Source organism: Pristiophorus japonicus, chromosome 2 (assembly GCF_044704955.1).
Source record: "Pristiophorus japonicus isolate sPriJap1 chromosome 2, sPriJap1.hap1, whole genome shotgun sequence".
In the NCBI taxonomy this organism is placed as follows: domain Eukaryota; kingdom Metazoa; phylum Chordata; class Chondrichthyes; family Pristiophoridae; genus Pristiophorus; species Pristiophorus japonicus.
Genome location: NC_091978.1, coordinates 239,099,034 through 239,122,623, shown reverse-complemented (window position 1 = coordinate 239,122,623; position 23,590 = coordinate 239,099,034). Strand labels below are relative to the sequence as shown.

Below are 23,590 nucleotides of genomic sequence, written 5' to 3'. Positions count from 1 at the left end.
AAGGAAATATGCTGTCTTTACCGGTCTGGCATATATGTGACTCCAGACGCTCAGAAATGTGATCGACTCTTAACTACCCTCTGAAATGGCCTAGCAAGCCACTTATTCAAGAAGGCAGCTCACCACCACCTTCACAAAGGCAATTAAGGATGGGCAATAAATACTGGCCTTGCCAGCGATGCCCACATCCTAGGAATGAATGAAAAAAATTCCTTCATCTGAGTCATTGTTGAATATAGTGAAAAGCTGAGACCCCAGTACAGATCCCGGGTGATACCGTTGGTCACATCCTATGAATCAAGTACATGCCCATTATCACTATTCTCTGTTTCCTACCTCCTAACCAATTCCCTACTCATGCTAATAGATTACCTCCAATTCCATGCATTTTTATTTAAGATTTATAATATCAATTACAGAATGCCCCATTGGCCTTTCACTGCTCAAAAGTAATTTGACTTGTAATAATTTTTAATAATTGAAATCTTTTTCAAACTTTTGTAATTCTCTTTTGTAGAATGTTCCTATCCCAACAGTCCTTCCTGAACCCATGACCGCCAGTGAGGCAGCTGCCAAGAAGAGTCAAACTAAAGCTAGGTAATTATGGTACATCAGTCAGACAACAGGAAAGATCTCCAATCTCATCAGTATTTATAATAGTTTAATCGGATCTGCATACAGTATATAAGTTGTAGCAATGTCCTGATACACACACTAAATCACTTACCTGTTGCACTGTAAATGATAGTGAGGATGCTTAGACCTGTTGGGCCGAATAGCCTGTTTCTGTGTTGTAAGTACTATAATTCTATGATGTCCTGATTGTATATACCTTTTAGCTCTCCTAACATTTTGAAAGTACTTAGGTTGTACTGTCGTGCAGTCCTTTTTATGATTGAAAATTGCTATGGAATATCCACTGCACAAATTGCTTACCTTTAAAAGGTCAAGGGAAATCATGTGGCTTGCTTTGTGAGTAGTAATTTGTATTTCATTAGGAAAAATAATAGATGGTGGCAAACAGAAACTTCAGCAAATTCAGTTCAGTCATATGTTTTTAACATGAATATTTTTTTAAACTACATGATTTTAAATGTGTAAAAAAAAAAAAGAACTTCCTGAATTACAGTAGGTTGCAAAGTAAAAACTATGTAATGACTTAACACTTTCTTCGCTAATATATATGTGTTACAGTTGTCTGTTAAGGGTGTTTTCCAACAAGTTATATCATAGTTGTCTTTGGTCCCCACAACAAACTCTGTTCCCTATCCACTGACTCTCTCCCGCTCCCTGGCAACTGTCTGAGGCTGAACCAGGCTGTTTGCAATCTTGGTGTCCTATTCGACCCTGAGATGAGCTTCTACACATCCACGCCATCACCAAGGCTGTAAATTTCCACCTTGGTAACATTGTCCGACTCTGCCACTGCCTCAGCTCATCTGCTGCTCCATGCCTTTGTTATCTCTAGACTTGACTATCCCAATGCACTTTTGGCTGGAGTCCCATTTTCTACCCTCCAGTAAACTTGAGGTCATTTTAAAAAAAAAAACTGATGCCAGTGTGCTAACTCGCACCAAGTTCCATCCATCCATCCATCACCCCTGTGCTCACTGATCTACATCGGCTCCCGGTTAAGAAACGCCTTGATTACAAAATTTGCATCCTTGTTTTCAAGTGCCTCCATGTCCTCGCTTCTCCCCATCTCTGTAATCTCCTCCAGCCCTACAACCCTCCGAGATATCTATGTTCCTCTAATTCTGGCCTCCTGAGCATCCCCAATTTTTAATCGCTCCACCATTGGCAGCCATGCCTTCAGCTTCTAAAGCCCTAAGCTCTGAAATGTTCTCCTGAACCTCTCCGCCTCTCTACCTCTCCATGTTCCCCATCACCAATTCCCTGGTCTCGTCCTCTAAGGGACCAACATTTACTTTAGCCACTCTTTTCTTTTTTATATACCTATAGAAACTCTTGCTATCTCTTTTTATATTTCGTGCTAGTTTACTTTCATAGTCTATCTTCCCTCATTCTTTTTTTTAAGTCATCTTTTGCTGGCTTTTAAAAGCTTTCCAATCTTCTGTTCTCCCACTAGTTTTGGCCACTTTGTATGCCCTTGTTTTTAATTGGATCCGGTTTATTTCTTTAGTTAGCCACGGATGGCTATCTTTTCTTTTACATCCTTTCCTCCTCACTGGAATATATTTTTTCTTGAGAGTTGTGAAATATCTCCTTAAATATACGCCACTGTTCATCAACTGTCCTACACTTTAACCTATTTTCCCAGTCCACTTTAGCCAACTCTGCCCTCATACATTTGTAGTCCTTTATTTAAGCTTAGTACGCTTGTTTGAGATCCAACTTTCTCGCCCTCCATCTGAATTTGAAATTCAACCATGCCATGATCACTCATTCCAAGTGGATCCTTTACTAGGAGATTGTTTGTTTATTAATCCTGTCTTATTACATAGATCTGGTCCTAAGATAGCCTGCCCCCTGGTTGATTCTGTTACATACTGCTCAAGGAACTTGTCCCTTATGCACTCTATGCACTCTATGAACTCTTCCTCAAGGCTACCTAGACCAATTTGATTTGTCCAACCAATCATGAGGGAAACATAATTTATGTAGACCTTTTATCCTGTCACGTTGCCAGGATTGGCTTGCTGGGAAACTCTGCCACTGACCCTGCCAGAGTATCGGAGGTCAGAGGATGCTCTCTGATCTGATTGTGACTGGCAAGCGTTCGCACATCTCGGGTGACTGTCAGATTACGGGGCGATAAACGGGAGATATGGCATTAGTCAGCCACTTGAGTTCATCCCGGCAGCCCTAGTCCCAACATTATTTCTGGGACAAGACCTATTGCTACTTTTTTTTGTAACAAAGTTGATTTTGGAATGCAGCCCGATTTTGTCTTTGGATGCTCAGGCCAGGTTTCAGGCCTGGGCCCCAGATGGGCTTCACGTCTGCTGCTGGCCAGGCCAGTATGCATTGTTTCTCTCAGTATATTAGCCACTAGATGGAACTCCGAGTGGGGCAAAGGAAACTCTCGGTCAGGGAGATTGCTGGTCTTGCACTCCTGGCCCATGACCCTTTTCACATAGGGGGCCATGTTTGAAGTGGATGGCGGTACTGCCCCAAAAATACCAGCCTCATCAATTCAATGCCGCCCCATCTGTAAATTGATCTGCATAAATTATGTTTCCCTCATAATTTGTCTGAATGATAAATTATTTTGTTTACTGTTGTGAAACTGAACTCTTGAGTAATATATTCATTGACAATGATATACAGTACCTAATTAAAAAATGGTAAGTTACATTTTGTTTTTGAAAATATAGTGAGATGTGACCAGGACAGTATTTCAAGTATCAGTGCGGGAAAAATAGAAACAAATTGGAAAGGAGGTCGCATGCCTGAACAAAAGTACTTTAAAGTACTGTAATTCATTCCTTAAGCTCCTGTTCCACAATAAGTGAATCCTGTTTTGATAGGACATCAACTGATCAGTCTTAAAACTTAGCTATTTTGACTCTTTTTCAAAGTATTGCTTCTGCTTGTGCATATCCATCATTCTATGAATGCAACTTTGGCATTTTTGCAATTGACAACTTTTAATGCAAAGATAAATCAGGAAAAACAATATTGAAAGGAAAAAAAGAAATCAGTGGAAAGAGATTGATTGGCAAACAAATCAGTGGAAAGACAGTCCAGGAGGGGCAGAAATTGTGAAAGAAGGATTAAATGACAAAGGAAAGTCAAGACACAGTCAAAGTTGGGATGGGAAATCAAGGAGAGCCCTCCACATACCCCCACCAATCCCCCAAGCCCTGTAAATCCAGCTCTTCCTTTTCCCAGAATTCTACTCCCATATTACCATTTCCCCACCCCCCCCCCCCCCCCACATCTCTAACCATATTCTACGTTTCCCCTTACTGCCTCTCCTGGCCACTAACCCTCTGCTACAAATGGGCTAATTGCCACTCTCTTTTTGAACCCTTTATTCCCCTACTCCCCTGCACTCCACTCCGCACTTTCCTCTTCTGGCCAGCAAAGTTGCAGTCCTCCCATGTCTCCGGTCCACGTATCCCCTACCCACTAAATCTGATTGACCTAAAAGCTGCGCACACATCCTGTGGTGATGCTGCACACGGGGAGACTGCCTAGTAATATAAAAATCAGTATATGGGTCACTCATTCCATTTAAAAATCCTACCTAAAGATTCCTATGGAAATTTTTGCTGATCTCCATAATCGTGCTTGCAAAAAAATATCAACTGTAGTGGTGGTCCTGTAATGCAAGTAGGTGCACTCTATTATTTCTAATGTTGATAAATTACTATCTTGTAACGCTCTCAATCCACAAAACACCATGAAAATGCTTTGAATCTTCACAATGCACTTACCGGTTTCCCACCACTGTGATGCGCAGAACCCAGGTCTGTCGATTCCCACCGTGATGTTGGGCACTTTGTGGTTTGGTGCTGTAGCTAGGCCATTTCTGCTCCTCACTACTTTTCCCACTCCTTTATTGTGCCTCCACTCTGCCCTATAGCTTATCCACCCTTCTGCCATGTTTTGGGCCCAATTACCCTCTTTTCAAGTCCTACTGCTCAGGTTGCCAACTGTGGTTGGAGTAATTCCTTGAGGTTTGAACATATTACATAATGTGATGTCTGGTCATGTGACATCTGAAAATGTTACTGCGTTTATCTTCTAAAGATTGGGTCCCTTGTAGTTGACTATCTTTGCTCATTGTTTTGCGCCAGTGGTTGTGTGAGAACATCCGAGAACCAGGAAATCACCCATAAGCATGCAAAGAGGCAAAACCGAAGAGGGTGGAATTCATGAGGGGGAAACCAAAGGTGGGAGGAACTTTTGATTCCACCAGTAACTAACAGCAACTCTCAGAAATTGTGCCAATAACTCATTCATCATCATCTTCATCATCATCTTCATCATCATCATCATAGGCAGTCCTTCGAAATCGAGGAAGACTTGCTTCCACTCTGAGTTCTCAGGTAGCTGTACAATGTGGGAATTACAGGCCCCAAGTTTCCACATGAATTGCTCCTGATTTTTAGGAGCAACTGGTGTAGAACGGAGTATCTTAGAAATCGGAATTCTCCACATTTAGTTTGCTCCAGTTCTAATCAGTTAGAACAGTTTCACTTTGGAACAGAATTTTTTTTTCAAAAGGGGGCGTGTCCGGCCACTTACGCCTGATTTCAAAGTTTCGTGAGTGAAAACTTACTCCAAACTAACTTAGAATGGAGAAAGTGAAGATTTTTGTACGCTCGAAAAAACCTTGTCTATACTTTAGAAAATCAGGCGTAGGTTACAAATCAGGCATAGGGAATGGTGGGGGTGTTTAAAGGGAAGTTTACAAACATTAAACACTTCAGTTTTACAAATAAAGAGCCATCGTCAATAATAAATGATAAATACATCAATAAATCAACCAATAAATCAATCAAAAAAAATGAATAAGAAATAATTGTTTTTTTTAAATCAATAAATAAAACATTTTCTACTTACCGACTGCAGCACCGGGAGCCCTCCAACAGCGTGCTGGGATGCCCCCCTCAGTGTGTCTCTGTCAGTGTCTCTATCTCTCTGTCTGTCTGTGTGTCTCTCATTCTCTCTGTCAGTGTCTGTGTTTCTGGGAGAAGGGGGAGGGATGGGGGAGAAGGGGGAGGGATGGGGGAGAAGGGGGAGGGATGGGGGAGAAGGGGGAGGGATGGGGGAGAAGGGGGAGGAAGGGGGAAGGATGAGGGATGGGGGAGAAGGGGGAAAGGGGGGAAAGGAGATTGGGGAGGGGGCGGGAAGGAGATGGGGGGGGGGGGAAGGAGATGGGGGGGGGGGGGGGAAGGAGAAGGGGGAGGGAGGCTGAACGGGCCGGGCCCGAGACTTCAGGCAGGGCCCGTCCCCAGCACCAGATTTACAGGTAGGTGGCGTTGGGTCGGGTCGGGGGATGGTGGGAGGAAGGTCGGTTCGGGTCGGGGGGAGAGGGAGGTCAGGTCGGATCCAGTCCGGAGGCGGGGGGGCGGGGGAGCGGATGTCGGGTCCGGTCCGGGGGGGGGGGGGGGGGGGGGGGGGAGCGCGGGTGTCCGGTCCGGAGGCGGGAGTCGGGTCGGGAGGAAGCAGGAGCTGGCCGTGGGAGGAGCCTTATTCACACAGCCCCAGTGAGGCCATTCGGCCAGGGCTAGGGGCTGCGTGCTTCGGTCCCCTCCCACACAGTTTTGGGCGCCTGGAGCTACTGCACTTGCGTGCCCACTGTAGCGCGCATGTGCAGAGGTGCCGGCACTGTTTTCAGCGCAGGGACCTGGCTCCGCCCCCTACAGCTCCTGCTGCGCTGCGCCGAGGGCCAGAGGACCTGCAGGGAGGTGGAGAATACGGAGGTTTTTTTTAGGCGCACTTTGTGGCGCGAAAAACGGGCGTCCAGGTCGAGTCTGCGCCGTTCTAGGCGCGGCTCGAAACTTGGGCCCACAGTCTCTAACAGGTGGAGCAGACAGTGGTTGAAGGAAAGGGTGGTGGGGAGCCTGGTTTGCCGCACGCTCCTTCCGCTGTCTGCGCTTGATTTCTGCATGCTCTCGGTGCCGAAACTCGAGGTGCTCAGAGCTCTTCTCCACTTGGGCCAGGGATTCCCAGGTGTCGGTGGGGATGTTGCACTTTATTAAGGAGGCTTTGAGGGTGCCCTTGAAGCATTTCCTCTTCCCACCTGGGGCTTACTTGCCGTGTAGGAGTTCAGAGTAGAGCACTTGCTTAGGGAGTCTCATGTCGGGCATGCGGACGATGTGGCTCACCCAATGGAGCTGGATGAGTGTGGTCAGTGCTTCGATGCTGTGGATGTTGGCCTGAGCGAGGACACGGACGTTGGTGCATCTATTCGCCCAGTGGATTTGCAGGACCTTGCAGAGGCAGTGCTGGTGGTACTTCTCCAGCGTTTTGAGGTGTCCACTGTATATAGTCCACATCTCTGAACCATATAGAAGGCCAGGTATCACTACTGTCCTGTAGACCATAAACTTGGTGCCAGATTTGAGGTCCTGGTCTTCAAACACTCTCTTCCTTAGGTGACCAAAGGCTGTGCTGGATAACTCATTATAATACTGGTAACACTCAAATTCCCCTCATAACCAATAGTAATACAATAACACAATACAAATACGATAAGGTGCCACATAAAAGGTTACTGCACAAGATAAAAGTTCATAGGATTGGAGGTAATATATTAACATGGATAGAGGATTGGCTAACTAACAGAAAACGGATAGTCGGGACAAACGAGTCATTTTTCAGTTGGCAAACAGTAACTAGTGGGGTGCCACAGGGATCGGTGCTGGGGCTTCAACTATTTACAATCTATATTAACGACTTGGATGAAGGGACCAAGTGTAAAGCAAATTGTGAGGGGGACACAAAAAATCTGCAGAGATAAAGACAGGCTAAGTGAGTGAGCAAAGATTTGGCAGGTGGAGTACAATGTGGTAAAATGTGAGGTTATCCACTTTGGCAGAAAAAATAGAAAAGTAAATTATAATTTAAATGGAGAAAAATTGCAAAGTGCTGCAGTACAGAGGGACCTGGAGGTCCTTGTGCATGAAACAAAAAGTTAGTATGCAGGTACAGCAAGTAATCAGGAAGGCAAATGGAATATTGGCCTTTATTGCAAGGGGGATAGAGTATAAAAGCAGAGATGTCCTGCTACAACTGTACAGGGTATTGGTGAGGCCACACCTGGAGTACAGTTTTGGTCTCCGTATTTAAGGAAGGATATACTTGCATTGGAGGCTGTTCATAGAAGGTTCACGAGGTTGATTCCGGAGATGAGGGGTTTGACTTATGAAGATAGGTTGAATAGGTTGGGCCTATGCTCATTGAAGCTCGGAAGAATGAGAGATGATCTTATCGAAACATATAAGATAATGAGGGGGCTCGACAAGGTGGATGCAGAGAATATATTTCCACTCATAGGGGAAACTAAAACTAGGGGACACAGTCTCAGAATAAGGGGCCACCCATTTAAAACTGAGATGAGGAGGAATTTCTTCTGAGGGTTGTAAATCTATTGAATTCTCTGCCCGAGAGAGCTGTGGCTATATTTAAGGCAGAGATGGACAGATTTTTGAGGGATAAGGGATAAAGAGTTATGGGGAGTGGGCAGGGAAGTGGAGCTGAGTCCATGATCAGATCAGCCATGATCTTATTAAATGGCGGAGCAGGTCTGAGGGGTCAAATGGCCTACTCCTCCTATTTCTTATGTTCTTATGTTATGTAATGCTCTGATAGTTTATATGTAACTGGTAGGTGTAATGCCTCAATATCCTACCCATAAACTAGTAGTACTCCTATAACCAACTGATATTCACCCCAAAACTACAGCCAGAATTCCCTGGTACTGCACAAGATGCGGTCAGGCTCCCTAGCCGATGCCATTTTTTTAATAGGCCTGATCTCTTCCCCCTATCTGTTTGGAATCTGGTTCTGTATGAAGGTGACAACTCTGAACTGGGATTCTCAGTTGGAGCTAATCTATACTTAGACTTTACACATCAAAACCACATGTTTGGTCACTTCTCACCGAGCACATCGTCCTAAGTTTGGCTCAACACCAACATTTCTAAATCACTCTCTGAGCTTGACTCAATAAAGGAGTTTTCATAGAATGATAAAAATTACAGTACAGGAGGAGACCATTTGGCCCCTGATCCCTGTGCCAATGCTCTCTTGTAACCCCATTCATCATCACTTTTATATTCTTTTCAAATATCTATCCCATTCCCTTCTAAATTATGTTCTAGTCTCTCTATATCAGTAGCCACTTGTGGTGAAACATCTTGTGGTCCAATAGCCCTCAGTTCAAGAACTTCCTTCTCCCTTTCTCCTTGGTTCTTCCAGTGAGAATCCTATGTATCTGTCCCCTGGTTCCCTTTTCATCTATCAGTGGAAACAATCTTTCACTATTTCCCTACCGTAGAGTGAAGGAGGAATTATGGCCTGGACACTGAGAGAATGTCTTGGAATAATTCCCTCAGTTCATACTGAAGTGTTAGCCGAGATTATGTGCTCAAGCCCCTACTGGGACTTGAACTCACAGGCTTCCAAGTGAGATGAGACAAGTTGTAGACACTGTACAATGTTTCATTGTATATGTGATGCTATACTGAATAGCAGTGAAGTAGCATTTCACAGCCTTTTGTAGAAACTTAGTTGAACTTGTAATTGTGTTCTCGATTGCAAGTAATTGATGGCTTTTTCAAGCACGTTGTAAGTTCTGTTCCGATACATGATTTGTTGGTTTCCAGTACAGGCTGAGCAAATATGTTTGTCTTGGGTTTCTAAAAGTACATGTTAGTCAAATATATTCAGTTGTGAAAACATAATTTGTCATTTAGTTCATAATTTTTGATTAATAAAGAAGCTTTTTTATATGCATAATTTTCATTTCCACAGACTAAGTGAGGCAGTAGGGCCAACAGAGACATCGATAGCGCCAAGGCGTAGACCAAAAGCCAACACAAGTGCTGTAAACACAAGTGTTTTACCAATTCAGAACACGGTAACTCCAGTGAAAAGAGTAATCTCCAGTGGCTGTGGAAATCCTGGACAAAAAGGTAATTTTTCATATTTTAAAAACTAGATCATTTTTATACTAATTTGCTGACTGTTATAATTGGTTTTAAAGCAACGTAAGTTTTCTATTAATATTTTGTATCATACATCACCACATACTTTCGGTTACGTCCTCACCTGATTGCCAAAGTATAATTTACATTCTTGGAGTGAATCATTCCTAGCAGAGATCGGTTTAGGGAAATTTGTCTTGCAGTTTAAATCCAGTGGCACTTTGTGAAGACTTTTATGTCGAGGAAGGCAATATGGCATATTTGTAAATTTAGACTGTTAAAATGAAGGCAACTAGAAAAACAAGAAGGCCTTAAAGATGGGAACTTGAAGATAAGGGCTCTGAAAATCACATTGAGGTGCATTCCAACATAAGTGTCAGGATGTGCCTGCTGAGAACCTCTACTACTGACCCTGGAGGACTTTCTGGGGGCGGGAGAGGTTGTCTAATTTGCTTTACAATGGCGAGCACCTGCGCTGTTAGTTGCATCTAGGATCCCTACCTACTGAAGAAGCTGGAAAGTTCAGCTGCAAAAAGAGGAGAGCAACCCCCTTTTGTAAAGTATATCAATTTTTTAAATATAAAGCCTGTGGCTCTTTAAGAGTACAATGATGAGAGGTAAGCAGCCAGTGGAGACCTTTATGTATGGGCCCCCTGGTAGCAGCTCTGAAGTGCTAGATTGTAGAAATGCAGAGATTAGTCAAGCATGTAGCAAAGGCAGAGTGGTTTTAATGGGGGATTTTAACTTTCATATAGATTGGGAAAAGCCTGTCAGAAAGGGAGTGAATTTCGTGAGTATGTCCGGGATAGTTTTCTACAACATGTCCTAGAGGCAACAAGGGGGCAAGCCATATTAGATTTAGTAATGAGCCAGATTTAGTTCTCAGCCTAACATTTATCCAAAAGCGATGCGATCACATGATCGAGTTCAACATAGTGTTTGAAAGGGAGAAATGCAAAACGACTACTAAGATTCTAGATTTAGGTAAGGCCATCTTCAACTGGATGAGGCAGAGACTGTCCCCAGTAAACTGGGCAAATCTATTAATGGGTAAAATGACAGCAAGATCAGTGGGAGAATTTAATGTGATACAGGACCAGTTTATACACCTGAAGGGTAAGGGCAAGAGCTCTACTTGCCCCCCAAAAAACAGCCATGGACAACTAAAGAGCTAAGGGACAGCATAAAACTAAAAGGAATGGGTATACAAAAATGCAAAAAAAGCACAAATCCTGGCTAATGGGAAAGATACAAAGAACAGCAAAGGAGCTACAAAAAGGAGTATGAAAAGAAACTTACAAGGGATAGCAATCAATACGAAGAATTTTTACAGTTACATTAGTAAAAAGAGGGAGGTCAGGAGCTATGTTGGCTCCTTAAAAACTGAAAGTGGTGATATTGTCAATGACAATGGGGAAATGGACATGTTGAATAATTACTTTGCATCAATATTTACAGTATGCCGGAAATCCCAAAGAAACTAGTATTGAATTGGGGACAGGGACTCAATAAAATTAACGTAAGTAAAATAACAGTAATAAAGAAAATAATGGTACCAAAGAGTGACCAATCCCCAGGACCATGGTTTCCATCCCAGGGTTTTAAAGGAAGTAGGTGAGCACATTGCAGATGCCCTAACTCTAATCTTCCAAAGTTCTCTAGATTCAGGAACAGTCCCTTTGGATTGAAAAATTATGCGTGTCACTCCGCTTTTTAAGAATGGTGAGAGAGGGAAACCAAGGAATTATAGACCAGTTAGCCGAATATCTGTTGTCAGGAAATTGCTAGTCTACAATTAAGGATAGGATGAACTGAACACATCAGATTTTCAGTTGATCAGAGAGAGCCAGCATAGATTTATGAAAGGTGGGTCATGCCTGACAAACCTGATTGACTTTTTTGAAGAGGTGACTATAGTGGACAGGGGGGGATGTCTATGGATGTTATTTATCAAATGCCTTCTGGAAGTCCATATAAAGTCCCACATAAGAGACTGTTATCTAAGGTAGAAGCCCATGGAATTGAAGGCAAATTATTGACTTGGTTAGGAAGTTAGCTGAGCGGCAGGAGACAAAAAGTAAGGATAATGGGCAGGTACTCAAATTGGCAGGATGTGAATAGTGGTGTCATGCAGGTATCTGTGTTGAGGCCTCAGCGATTCACGATATTAATGATTTAAATGATGGCCTAGAAAGTTAGATATACAAATTTTCTTAACACAAAGCGGTACTGTAGGCAATGTAGATGAAAGCATAAAATTACAGAGGGATTATTGATAGATTAAGTGAATGGGCAAAACTCTAGCAAATGGATTTCAATGTGAGTCACTTTGGACTTCAAGGATAGAACAGTGTACTTTCTAAATGGTAAGCTAAAAACAGTGCATGTCCAAAGAGATTTAGGAGTTCAGGTACATATATCATTGAAATGTCATGAACAGGTACAGAAAATAATGAAAAAAGGCTAATGGAATGCTGGCCTTTGTATCTCACAGACTAGAGTACAAGGGGGTTGAAGTTATGCTGCAGCTATACAAAACCCAGATTAGACCACACCTGGAGTACTGTGAGCAGTTCTGGGCACCACATCTTAGGAAGGATATATTGGCCTTGGAGAGAGTTTACCAGAATGATACCCGGACTTCAAGGGTTAAGTTACGAGAGAGCTTACACAAATTAGTGTTGTATTCCCTAGAATTTAGAAAGTTAACGTGTTATCTGATTGAGGTTTTCAGTATATTAAGGGGAACATATTAAGCTGGGTGGCGGTGTGAGCTGTGAGGAAGACGCTAAGAGGCTTCAGGGTGACTGGCACAGGTTAGGTGAGTAGGCAAACGCATGGCAGATGCAGTATAATGTGGATAAATGTGAGGTTATCCACTTTGGTGGCAAAAACACGAAGGCAGCATATTATTTGAATGGTGGCAGATTAGGAAAAGGGAAGGTGCAATGAGACCTGGGTGTCATGGTACATCAGTCATTGAAGGTAGGCATGCAGGTAGGCATGCAGGTACAGCAGATGGTGAAGAAGGCAAATGGTATGTTGGCCTTCATAGCTAGGGGATTTGAGTATAGGAGCAGGGAGGTCTTACTGCAGTTGTACAGGGCCTTAGTGGGGCATCTCCTGGAATATTGTGTTCAGTTTTGGTCTCCTAATCTGAGGAAGGACGTTCTTGCTATTGAGGGAGTGCAGTGAAGGTTCACCAGACTGATTCCCGGGATGGTAGGACTGACATGAGGAGAGACTGGATCGACTGGGCCTGTATTCACTGGAGTTTAGAAGGATGAGAGGAGATCTCATAGAAACATATAAAATTCTGACTGGACTGGACAGGTTAGATGCAGGAAGAATGTTCCCGATGTTGGGGAAGTCCAGAACCAGGGGACACAGTCTAAGGATAAGGGGTAAGCCATTTTGGACTGAGATGAGGAGAAACTTCTTCACTCAGAGAGTTGTTAACCTGTGGAATTCCCTACCGCAGAGAGTTGTTGATGCCAGTTCATTGGATATATTCAAGAGCGGAGTTAGATATGGCCCTTACAGCTAAAGGGATCAAGGGGTATGGAGAAAAAGCAGGAAAGGAGTATGAGGTGAATGATCAGCCATGATCTTCTTGAATGGTGGTACAGGCTCGAAGGGCCGAATGGCCTATTTCTATGTTTCTAACAGATAGGGTAGATAGAGAAACTATTTCTGCTGGTTGTGGCTTCTAGGACTAAGGGCCATAGTCTAAGAATTAGAGCCCGACCTTTCAGGGGTGAAATTCGGAAACAATTCTACACACAAACGGTGGTAGAAGTTTGGAACTCTTCCTGCAAACGGCAATTGATGCTAGATCAATTACTTTTAAATTGGAGATGAATAGCTTTTAGTTAACCAAAGGTATTAAGAGATATGGGCCAAAGGCGGGTATATGGAGTTATATCGCAGACCAGCCACGATCTCATTGAATGGTGGAACAGGTTCGAAGGGCTGAATGTCCGACTCCTGTTCTTATGTACAGGACATGATCCTGGACTGCCACGTGGGCCCCATTTGTGCCCCAGCAGTTATGGTACGTCTGGTCTCACCAGATTTACCTATGCTGGGTCTCATTGAGGGCTGGGAAAGCAGGTACTCCTGACATGGGATGACCCTACCTCATCTTACAAAAGTGGTCACGTTTGAGGTAGAAGAACTTCCAACCCCATCATGGAATCCGTTGGTGTATCTGAATTGATAATCAAGTGGCTATTGGGAGGGAGGAAATTAAAACAATCATTATTATTAGAGAAAAAGTACTAGGTAAACTAATGGGACTATAGGTGGACAAGTCTCCTGTATCTGATGGCCTGCATTCCAAGGTCTTAAAATAAGTGGCTGCAGAGATAGTGGATGCATTGGTTGTAATCTACTAAAATTCCCTGAATTCTGGAGAGGTCCTAGCGGATTGGAAAACCGCAAATGTAACACCCCTATTCAAGAAAACAGGGAGACAGAAAGCAGGAAACTATAGACCAGCTAGCCTAACATCTGTCATTGGGAAAATGTTGGAGTCCATTAAGGAAGTAGTAGTGGGACATTTAGAAAATCATAATACCGTCAAGCAGAATCTTGATTTTATGAAAAGAAAATCATGTTTGACAAATTTGCTGGAGTTCTTTGAGGATGTAATGACCAGGGTGGATAAAGGGGAACCAGTAGATGTCGTGTATTTGGATTTCCAAAAGACATTCGATAAGGTGCCACATAAAAGGTTACTGCACAAGATGAGAGCTCACAGGGTTGGAGGTAATATATTAGCATGGATTACCTAACTAACAAAAAACAGAGAGTCGGGTCATTGTCAGGTTGACAAACAGTAACTAGTGACGTGCCACAGGGATCAGTGCTGGGGCCTCAACTGTTTACAATCTATATTAATGACTTGGATGAAGGGACCGAGTGTAATGTAGACAAATTTGCTGATAATACAAAGATAGGTGGGAAAGCAAGTTGTGTGAGTTGGGTGCAAAGATTCTGCAAAGAGATATAGACAGGCTAAGTGAGTGGGCAAAAATTTGGCAGATGGAGTATAGTGTGGGAAAATATGAGGTTATCCACTTTGGTAGGAAAAAAATAAAAAAAGCAAATTATTATTTAACTGGGGAGAGATTACAAAATTCTGCGGTACAATGGGATCTGGGGGTCCTTGTACGTGAAACACAAAAAGCTAGCATGCAGGTACAGCAAATAATTAGGAAGGCAAATAGAATGTTGGCCTTTATTGCAAGGGGGGGTGGAGTATAGAAGTCCTGCTACAACTGTACAGGGCATTGATGAGACCACATCTGGGGTACTGCGTACAGTTTTGGTCTCCTTATTTAAGGAGGGATATACTTGCATTGGAGGCAGTTCAGAGAAGGTTCACAAGGTTGATTCCTAAGATGAAGGGTTTGTCTTATGAAGAAAGTTTGGGCCCAGACTCATTGGAGTTCAGAAGAATGAGAGGCAATCTTATTGAAACATATAAGATTCTGAGGGGGTTTGACAGGGTAGATGCAGAGATGATGTTTCCCCTCGTGGGGGATTCTAGAACTTGGGCCATAGTTTCAGAATAAGGGGTCGCCCATTTAAAACCGAAATGAGGAGGAATTTATTTTCTCATGGTCGTAAATCTTTGGAATTCTCTACCCCAGAGAGCTGTGGAGGCTGGGTCATTGTATAGACAGATTTTTGAACGATAAGGGAATGAAGGGTTATGGGGAGCGGGCAGGGAGGTGGAGTTGAGACCAGGATCAGATCAGCCATGATCTTATTGAATGGCGGAGCAGGCTCGAGGGGCCAAATGGCCTACTCCTGCTCCTATTATGTTATTATCGATCAGATCTTGGCTTATCCAGTTCCTAGCCTAATTTCTGACCCTTCCAGTAGACCTTTGCTGAAATCACTGCGAGTATGCTGGAATGACTGTAGATTTTGGAGGCAAAATACTTCAGTTGATTTTCACATCAAAGGATTTGATTTCATAAAGAAGGAGGAAATAAAAGGCAATGTATTAATAGCCACAAATGAAATGTGCAGTAAACTGTCATGCTTCTCCTAGACCTTGAGTTTACAAAAATTAGTCCACTGGGATTCACTCTTCCATAGTCAGAAATATTTCTAGCCAGAGCAATGTTTCTTCACCGCCCTCACATTTTTCTTTGCCAGGAATATTAACATTTCCACCACTTTACCTCATAGCCAACACTATCCACTTCCTCCAGTCTCTCAAACTTCTGTACCTTTTCTTATACATGCATAGTCTTTGCCTTTGATACTGATACAGAATAAATATTTTTTTTTCCTGTTGCCATTGGTCAATTAGTTTAACCTAAGTACTGAATTTTAGTAATGATTATTGAGATATGTAATATTTTTGTTGTCCCGCTGTTATTTGTTCCCCATTATTTCCCTTTTAAGACCCCCATATCATTCTCTGAACACTCGCAACCAAAGCTGCTTAGGAACAAGACATTGAGACATACTTGAGAGTGGGGCAGGGTGGTTTGTCATGTGATTCCCTATTTTGTGTTTTTATTATGCCAACATCCTTTGCTGTGGAGAAGCACGTTCAATCTGTCCTGGATGGCCTGGTAGATTTCAGTGGAGTCACCATATGAGAAGCTATGATTCAACTTTGTGTCTGAGCCATTAGTCACCATATATATAGTTTTACAAATTCTGTAAATGTTTACTGTTAAAAATTGTATAGTAGAATTGAATGTATAGAACATTGAGTATTTCGGTCTTAATAGTATTTTCTGAATAGCTGCTTCGACTGTAGTCATGAAAGGATTAATTAAAAACAATTTGCCCTTCAATGTTAAGTGTACTATTCTTTTGTAATCTATCTTTTAGTAAAATCTGTCTCATAATGTTAGGAGAGTACAAGTCACAACAAACATCCTGAAAATCAGTGTCTTGAGTACTTAGGCTATTTTACTATAAATATTTAGTGAAGAAACTACTGTTATTGCAGACCTATCATTTTGTAATTTCTATGGGAGCAGTTTGGAATATGCTTTACATGCATAATCTATGCATTTTGGATTTTTGACAGCTTAAATATACTAGTCTCTGTTTTGTTAGTTTACTATTAATTTGTATAAATGTCTTCACAGCTGTTGCACTAGCTGGAAATGGACATTTAATTCATATGGCTCAGGGGACCAGTCAACAGCAGCATAGAGTCCTGCAGCAGGTACAGGAGGGAGACTTGAAACATCATCAACTTCAACAGCAGCAGCAGCAGCAACAACAGATACTTAGTCAGGCCCAAAAGGTAGTAGTTATCAAGGATTTAAAAGTATCGGGATAAAAAGCTTAATGAATCATTTGCTATCATATTCACAGATAAATAATTTGCAGGCTGTAGCACAACATGTTAAGAGTACAAATATGTGGCACTGCAGAACAGTGGGACACAAGTTCAGCAAATGAATTAACCAATGTTATCTTGAAAGTAGCAGTCGATGCTGAAAGGATTAAAGCTGTACATACATTTTCCCTTTTAATCAGATACATTCTTTTGGATAGTTTACTCATTCTCCCTTCAAAGGTTTTCTTTTCTTATGAGTGAATACTTGCATCCAAGAACACATGAAAGATGTCTTACTCCCAAGCTACTGAGAAAGGGAACTGAACTTGTGTCCCACTCTTTTGTAGTGCCACATATCTTGGGGCTGAAATTCAGCCTCCCGATAAGACCTCAGCGGCCATATGGTGGTGTTGAATGGCTGCCGATTTTTCGGCGAATGGCCACCGCTTGCAAAACTCTCCTTAGGGGTTTTTCCGACGGTGGCCATATCCGCCCCACTTCCCCCACTTCCGCTCCGCTACTGCCGAAGCCTTCTAAGTGCATCATCAAAGCGCACATCGCCAATATCCTGCCCCTGAAGCGAAATTCAGCTGAGAAAGTCTTCCGGCCGATACCCCCGACAGCTTTTCCTGTCCGTGCACTGTGTTTGAAATGGCGGTGCGGCCGCCATTAAAGGCAAAGCTCGCAACGGCCTTCCCTTTTAATTGAAGGGGAGAGACGTTGAGGTGCCAGCGTGATGACGTCAACAGCCCAGAGCTGATGACTGACAGCGGCGGAGACTCTGTCCCGCCTCCACTTCCGTCCCCATTATGACGGTCACTCCGTCCCTGCCTCCACTTCCGTCCCCATTATGACGGTCACTCCGTCCCTGCCTCCACTTCCGTCCCCATTATGACGGTCACTCCGTCCCTGCCTCCACTTCCGTCCCCATTATGACGGTCACTCCGTTCCTGCCTCCACTTCCGTCCCCATTATGACGGTCACTCCGTTCCTGCCTCCACTTCCGTCCCCATTATGACGGTCACTCCGTTCCTGCCTCCACTTCCGTCCCCATTATGACGGTCACTCCGTTCCTGCCTCCACTTCCGTCCCCATTATGACGGTCACTCCGTTCCTGCCTCCACTTTCGTCCCCATTATGACGGTCACTCCGTTCCTGCCTCCACTTCCGTCCCCATTATGACGGTCACTCCGTTCCTGCCTCCACTTCCGTCCCCATTATGACGGTCACTCCGTTCCCGCCTCCACTTCCGTCCCCATTATGACGGTCACTCCGTTCCCGCCTCCACTTCCGTCCCTATTATGATGGTCACTCCGTTCCCGCCTCCACTTCCGTCCCCAGTATGACCGACTTCCGCCCTGCTCGAAAAAAACGACAAAGAGCTGAATTTTGCAACAAGCGGCCAAAACACTACAAAAATGGTAGGTGCGACACATTTCTGGTGGGGGTGAATTTTGGCCCCCTATTCTCTCAACATGTGCTACAACCTGCAATTATTTCTGTGAATCTGCAGTAATTACTCTTTAGAAATGTTATACTACATCAATAACAACTTTCAGTTTACTATATAAAACTTTCAAGGGTTTTTTTTTTTTAAGTATAGCTTTAAAGAAACCTATTGCTATTTCTTATAATAGAAGAGGTATTATCATTCATTAGTCCAAGAATAACAAAAGTCAAATTTTGAATGCTCTTTGTCTCGCTCTGTCTTTTAAAGGAAATATTTCATGCAGTACCTTTCATCCACTTTTCAAAGACAAAAACCCAGCATGTAACATAAGTATGTTGACTTTCTTCAAAGTCTCTAGGCATGAGTGGTTGGACATTGCTATCAGGATGTTAGGATATTATTCATGTGACCTCAAGAAGGGCCTGTTTATTTTCTCTGCTGGTGGAAAACATCTCCTTTGTACATTGTAGTTTTCAATTTTGCTTCAGCTCAGTGATCTCAAGACATCTGGTCATTCAAGTGGTCATAAATATGGATGTACTTTTATTTTCTGATGAGTATGACTACTTTTTGTGCCTTACTTCAAAGCATGATTTGTAAAATTTACTTAAGCTTCTGGGCCCACTGTTGTTTTTATGGTTTCAGTAAAAGCAGTGCTGGTGACTTGTAGTTCTATACATGTTATTTTCATATCTTTGACAGTATCAGCAGGTTTTGCAGCCATCAATACATCAACAACAGCAGCAATTACAACAGCATCAATTAATGATACAGCCAACGTATTATCAGCAGCAACCATCGCCTCAGTACTCTGCTGTGGTAAGAAACAATTTTTTGGGGGAGTAGAGAGGGAATGAGTGTGAGAGAGTAGCAGATACTAATTCCAACTGGATCAGTTAACTTATCCTGAGTAACTGATACATAACTAGAATATGTGAATGACTGGTTAGCAGGGCATCGTTTAGAAATGTTGTCAGAGCCTTTGTCTGCATTATTGGAATCATTGAAATGAAAGCACAGAAGATGTCAGCTATTCAAGATCGTAAGATAATTACAGACGAGGAAAGTTATTTGACCCATTTTGTTTCATCCATTCAGAAGTATACTAAAGTCCTTGCATTGCAGCGTCCAGTTAAATTATTTCAGGGCTTTTGCCTCCACTACTGTATCTGGAAATCCATTCTATATGTTGATCGCTCTGTAAAGGATAATATCCTGATATCTGTCCTAAACTTGCTTTTTACTAGTTTGATTCTGTGAACCCTTGTCCTATTCTTGTAATTTAATTTAAGAGATATTCCAGATTTGTTTTCCACTCCCTTAACTAAAGCTCACCTCGCATCATCATAGGCGATCCCTCGAACGAGGATGACTTGCTTCCACATGGGTTCACAGATGTTTCAATGAAGGGCCTGATATTCCAGTCCTAAACTCCAATTGAGGGGGTGGAAGATGTCTGTGTGTGGATTTTTTTTTAACGTTGCACATCAGCCACCACACAGGTTTGACCGAGCTAGGCCTTTATTTAGTGGCAAGGGTTAACCAGGACGACGGGAGATCTGCTCTGCTGCACGGATCTAGTGCGCGCACACATCGCAGTGTGGGCTGGCCCTGGGCTCTTCTGGGCCCCGTACCCTCATTTGCTGCACTTCCACCACAAACATTCGCCGCACCTCACCTCTTAGACAGTCAAATCGCTCCAGTCTTTCCTCATTTCTGCCTCAAGGGCTTGAATTTTTTACTTTGTATCTCAGTGACCAGAACTGGAAACAGTATTCCAGCTGTAGTCTGACCAGAGCACTACAAAGTTTGATCACTAGCTTCTCTGAATTATATCCTATTGTTTTGGTTTTATAGTTCAACATTCTATTGGCATTGTTGATTGCTGCTCTGCATTAGTTGAACATGCTGAGCATCAAGTTTTTTAAGGCTCCTATGTCTTTCAACTTCATCCTTATCTAGTTCATCACTAACCATGGAGTATGTCTTTAACCTCTCATTCCTTGCTTTGTGTAGAACTTTACATTTTTGTCTGCATTAAATTTCATTTGTGATTGTTCTGCCCACTTAAGTATTTTTCCAACTCATCCTGTAATTTCTGATCTGCCACCGCCAATCCTAGTTTGGTATCATATGCAAAACTAACCAATTAGGAATCCAGGTCATTCAACTCTAATCAAATTTCCTTCTCCTTTCCACACACCATTTTATTTCAAATATTTATCCAATTCCCTTTTAAAATTATATTCTCAGCCTTAGTAGGCATTTTTGTAAAATGTTTCATATCCTAATAACCCTTGTATGAAAAAAAAATTCTAACTTTCCCCTTCATTCATGTGGTAATTCTGATCATTTTTGTCCTCTTGTATAGCGCGTTTAACGTAAAACGTTGCAAGGTGCTTCACAGGAGCGTTATCAAACAAAATGTGACGCCGAGCCGCCTGGGAAGAAGTAGATTTTAAGGAGTGTCTTATATGAGGAGAGAGATGGAGAGGTTTATGGAGGGAATTTGAGAGCTTAGGGTTTAGGCAACTGAAGGTACGGCCGCCAGTGATGTGGTGATTAAAATCAGGGATGCGCAAGAGGCCAGAATTGAAAGAGCACAGAGATGGGTGGAGGAGGTTACAGAGATGGGGAAGGGTAAGGCAATGGAGGGATTTGAAAAAAAGGCTGAGAATTTTAAAATTGAGGTGTTGTTGGACCAGCAGCCAATGTATATCAGCGAGTACAGGGGTGATTGGTGAACGGCACTTGGTGCGAGTTAGGATTCGGGCAGCCGAGTTTTGGACGAGTTCAAATTTATAGTGTGTGGAAGATGGGAGGCCAGACAGGAGGGCATTGGAATAGTCAAGTCTAGAGGGCTTCTGCAGCAAATGAGCGGAGGCCAGGGCGAAGTGGGACGATATTAGAGATGATGTAGGCGCTCTTGGTGATGGAATGGATATGTGGTCAGAAGCTCATCTCGAGGTCAAATATGACACCAAGTTTGCGAAAGGTCTGGTTCAGCCTCAGATATTTGCAATGAAGACAGTGGCTAGGGAACTGTTTGTGGCGGGGACCGAAGACAATAGCTTTCGGTCTTCCCAATATTTAATTGGCAAAAATTTCTGCTTATCAAGTACTGGATGTCAAATAAGCAGTGTGACCAATCAGACAGTGGAGGGGTCAGGAGAGGTGAGCTTGGGTGTCATCAGCATGCATGTTCATAAATCAGGGGAATCAATCTTTCACTATTTAGTTTCTCAAAACCTTGAATAAATTTGAAAACCTGTATTGGATCTCCCCAATTTTGATCTGGTGAAAAAGCACTAATTTTTCAAACTTTTCTTGTTTTAATTTTTGGTTTTATTCTGGTGATTCTTCACTGTACTCTTTCCATGGCTATAATATATTCCCATAATGGAGTACCTAAAACTGCACCCAATATTCTAATTGTGACCAAACTAATGTTTTGTAAATTCAACATCGCTTGCTTGCTTTTATATTCAATGCCCTTGTGTATAAAACCCCAAATCCCATTTCTCTCTGACTTTTTCTACTTGCATTCTACCTTTAAAGAACTGTGTATCTGCACCCTTAGATCTCTTTGTTCCTGCACTGTGGGTCGTCACGTCCACTCTGCCAAGAGTCTTATGGTATAGTTCCTTTCATGGATCTATTTCCTAAAATGCACTAGTTTGCATTTCTTTCCATTGACTTTCTTCTGCATCTTTCTGCCCACTCCATGAACCTGTCCTATTTCGGAATACAGTTGAAACTACGGCTGGGTGAATTTGTGTACTAGAGGGATGATGAGCTTGATGGGCTGAGTGGCCTTTACTTAGGCCATCAAATGTTTTGCAGGGATTAACACTTTTCCAGCCTTATGTTCACACTTTTCATGCTGCCTGCATTCCATCTTGCTCCACCATCACTGGCAAGGCCTTCAGCCTTCACACTCCAGTGTGGAATTATTTTCCTAAAGCCTTTCATTGCTTCCTCTCAACCTGCCTCTTTGACCAAGTCTTCGGTCACCTAACTCTTCCAGCTTCTACCCTGCCTGTTTTCCCAGCTTTTTTGGGAAGTGCCTTGGATGTGTTGCTGTGTTAAAGGTGTGATTATTATTGAGTTGTTATTGACTTTTACTTTTTTTTAAACTCAGGTTTTGAATAAGGTAAAATATTGTATTAATTAATGCATCTTTTGTTTGACTAGTTACAGTAAAGAAAAGTTTATTAATGTTTCTGTTTATATCCAGCAAGTACAGCAATACCAAGAGGCGTTTGCACAATCTCCGGTTGCTGTGTACCAGCATCCACACTTTCAGCCCTCGGCACAGGAATGTCAAACTACTCCAATGGCTTTTGTTTCTCCAACCTCCCCAACGACCCATCAAGCTGCTGGCCACCATAGGATCCAGAGTGACATCTCGTATGGCGTGGCTTTTGTAGTCACTGGCACTAACTCACTAATGACAGTGGAATCTTCTAATAACTCAGTTAGGTCAGTATTGTAGGAGGAGGAAAAAAAAGAGTTGAGCAGCAATATTGATGGGTGGGTTTGGGAATATTACAGTAACATTTATTGGTTTAATTTTTCTGTAAACAGCTGTGTGCGATATGTGTAAATTGCACATGACGAATCTGCAAAGTTGTCTCCCGCTGAATAGAATAGGTTGACTATTTCTTATCCTGCAAAATTGCAACTTGCTATTTTATGCAACACTACAATCTCAGCCTATCTACATTTCAGCAAACCATGTTTCTTTTGGATAAGTGAAGGAAAATTTGATTAGAAGTACTGTAATATACTTTTTATATAAAATTATATTCGGATGGTATTTTAATTAGAATTTTTTTTTTATTCGTTCCTGGGGTGTGGGCATTGCTGGCAAGGCCAGCACTTATTGTCCATTCTTAATTGCCCTGGAGAAGGTGGTGGTGAGCCACATCCTTGAATCGCTGCAGTCCGTGTGATGAAAGTGCTGTTAGGGAGGGAGTTCCAGGATTTTGACCCAGCGACAATGAAAGAACAGCGTTATGTTTCCAAGTCAGGATGGTGTGTGACCTGGAGGGGAACTTGCAGGTGATGGTGTCCCCACGCACCTGCAGTTGTCCCTGTAGGTGCTAGAGGTCGTGGGTTTGGGAGGTGCTGTTGAAGTAGCCTTGGCGAGTTGCTGCAGTGCATCTTACACACTGCAGCCGGTGGTGGAGG

General features: G+C 42.8%; 1 protein-coding gene across 1 annotated transcript in view; it reads left to right on the top strand.

Moving 5' to 3' along the window:
- bmp2k (BMP2 inducible kinase) overlaps positions 1-23,590 on the top strand; it is a 179,981-nt gene that overhangs the window by 139,298 nt on the left and 17,093 nt on the right. Inside the window, exons 9-13 of the mRNA XM_070871093.1 lie at positions 518-597; positions 9,454-9,614; positions 16,751-16,911; positions 19,100-19,216; positions 22,635-22,879. Coding sequence (XP_070727194.1) covers positions 518-597; positions 9,454-9,614; positions 16,751-16,911; positions 19,100-19,216; positions 22,635-22,879 — 764 coding nt within the window. The remainder of the gene's footprint in view (positions 1-517; positions 598-9,453; positions 9,615-16,750; positions 16,912-19,099; positions 19,217-22,634; positions 22,880-23,590) is intronic.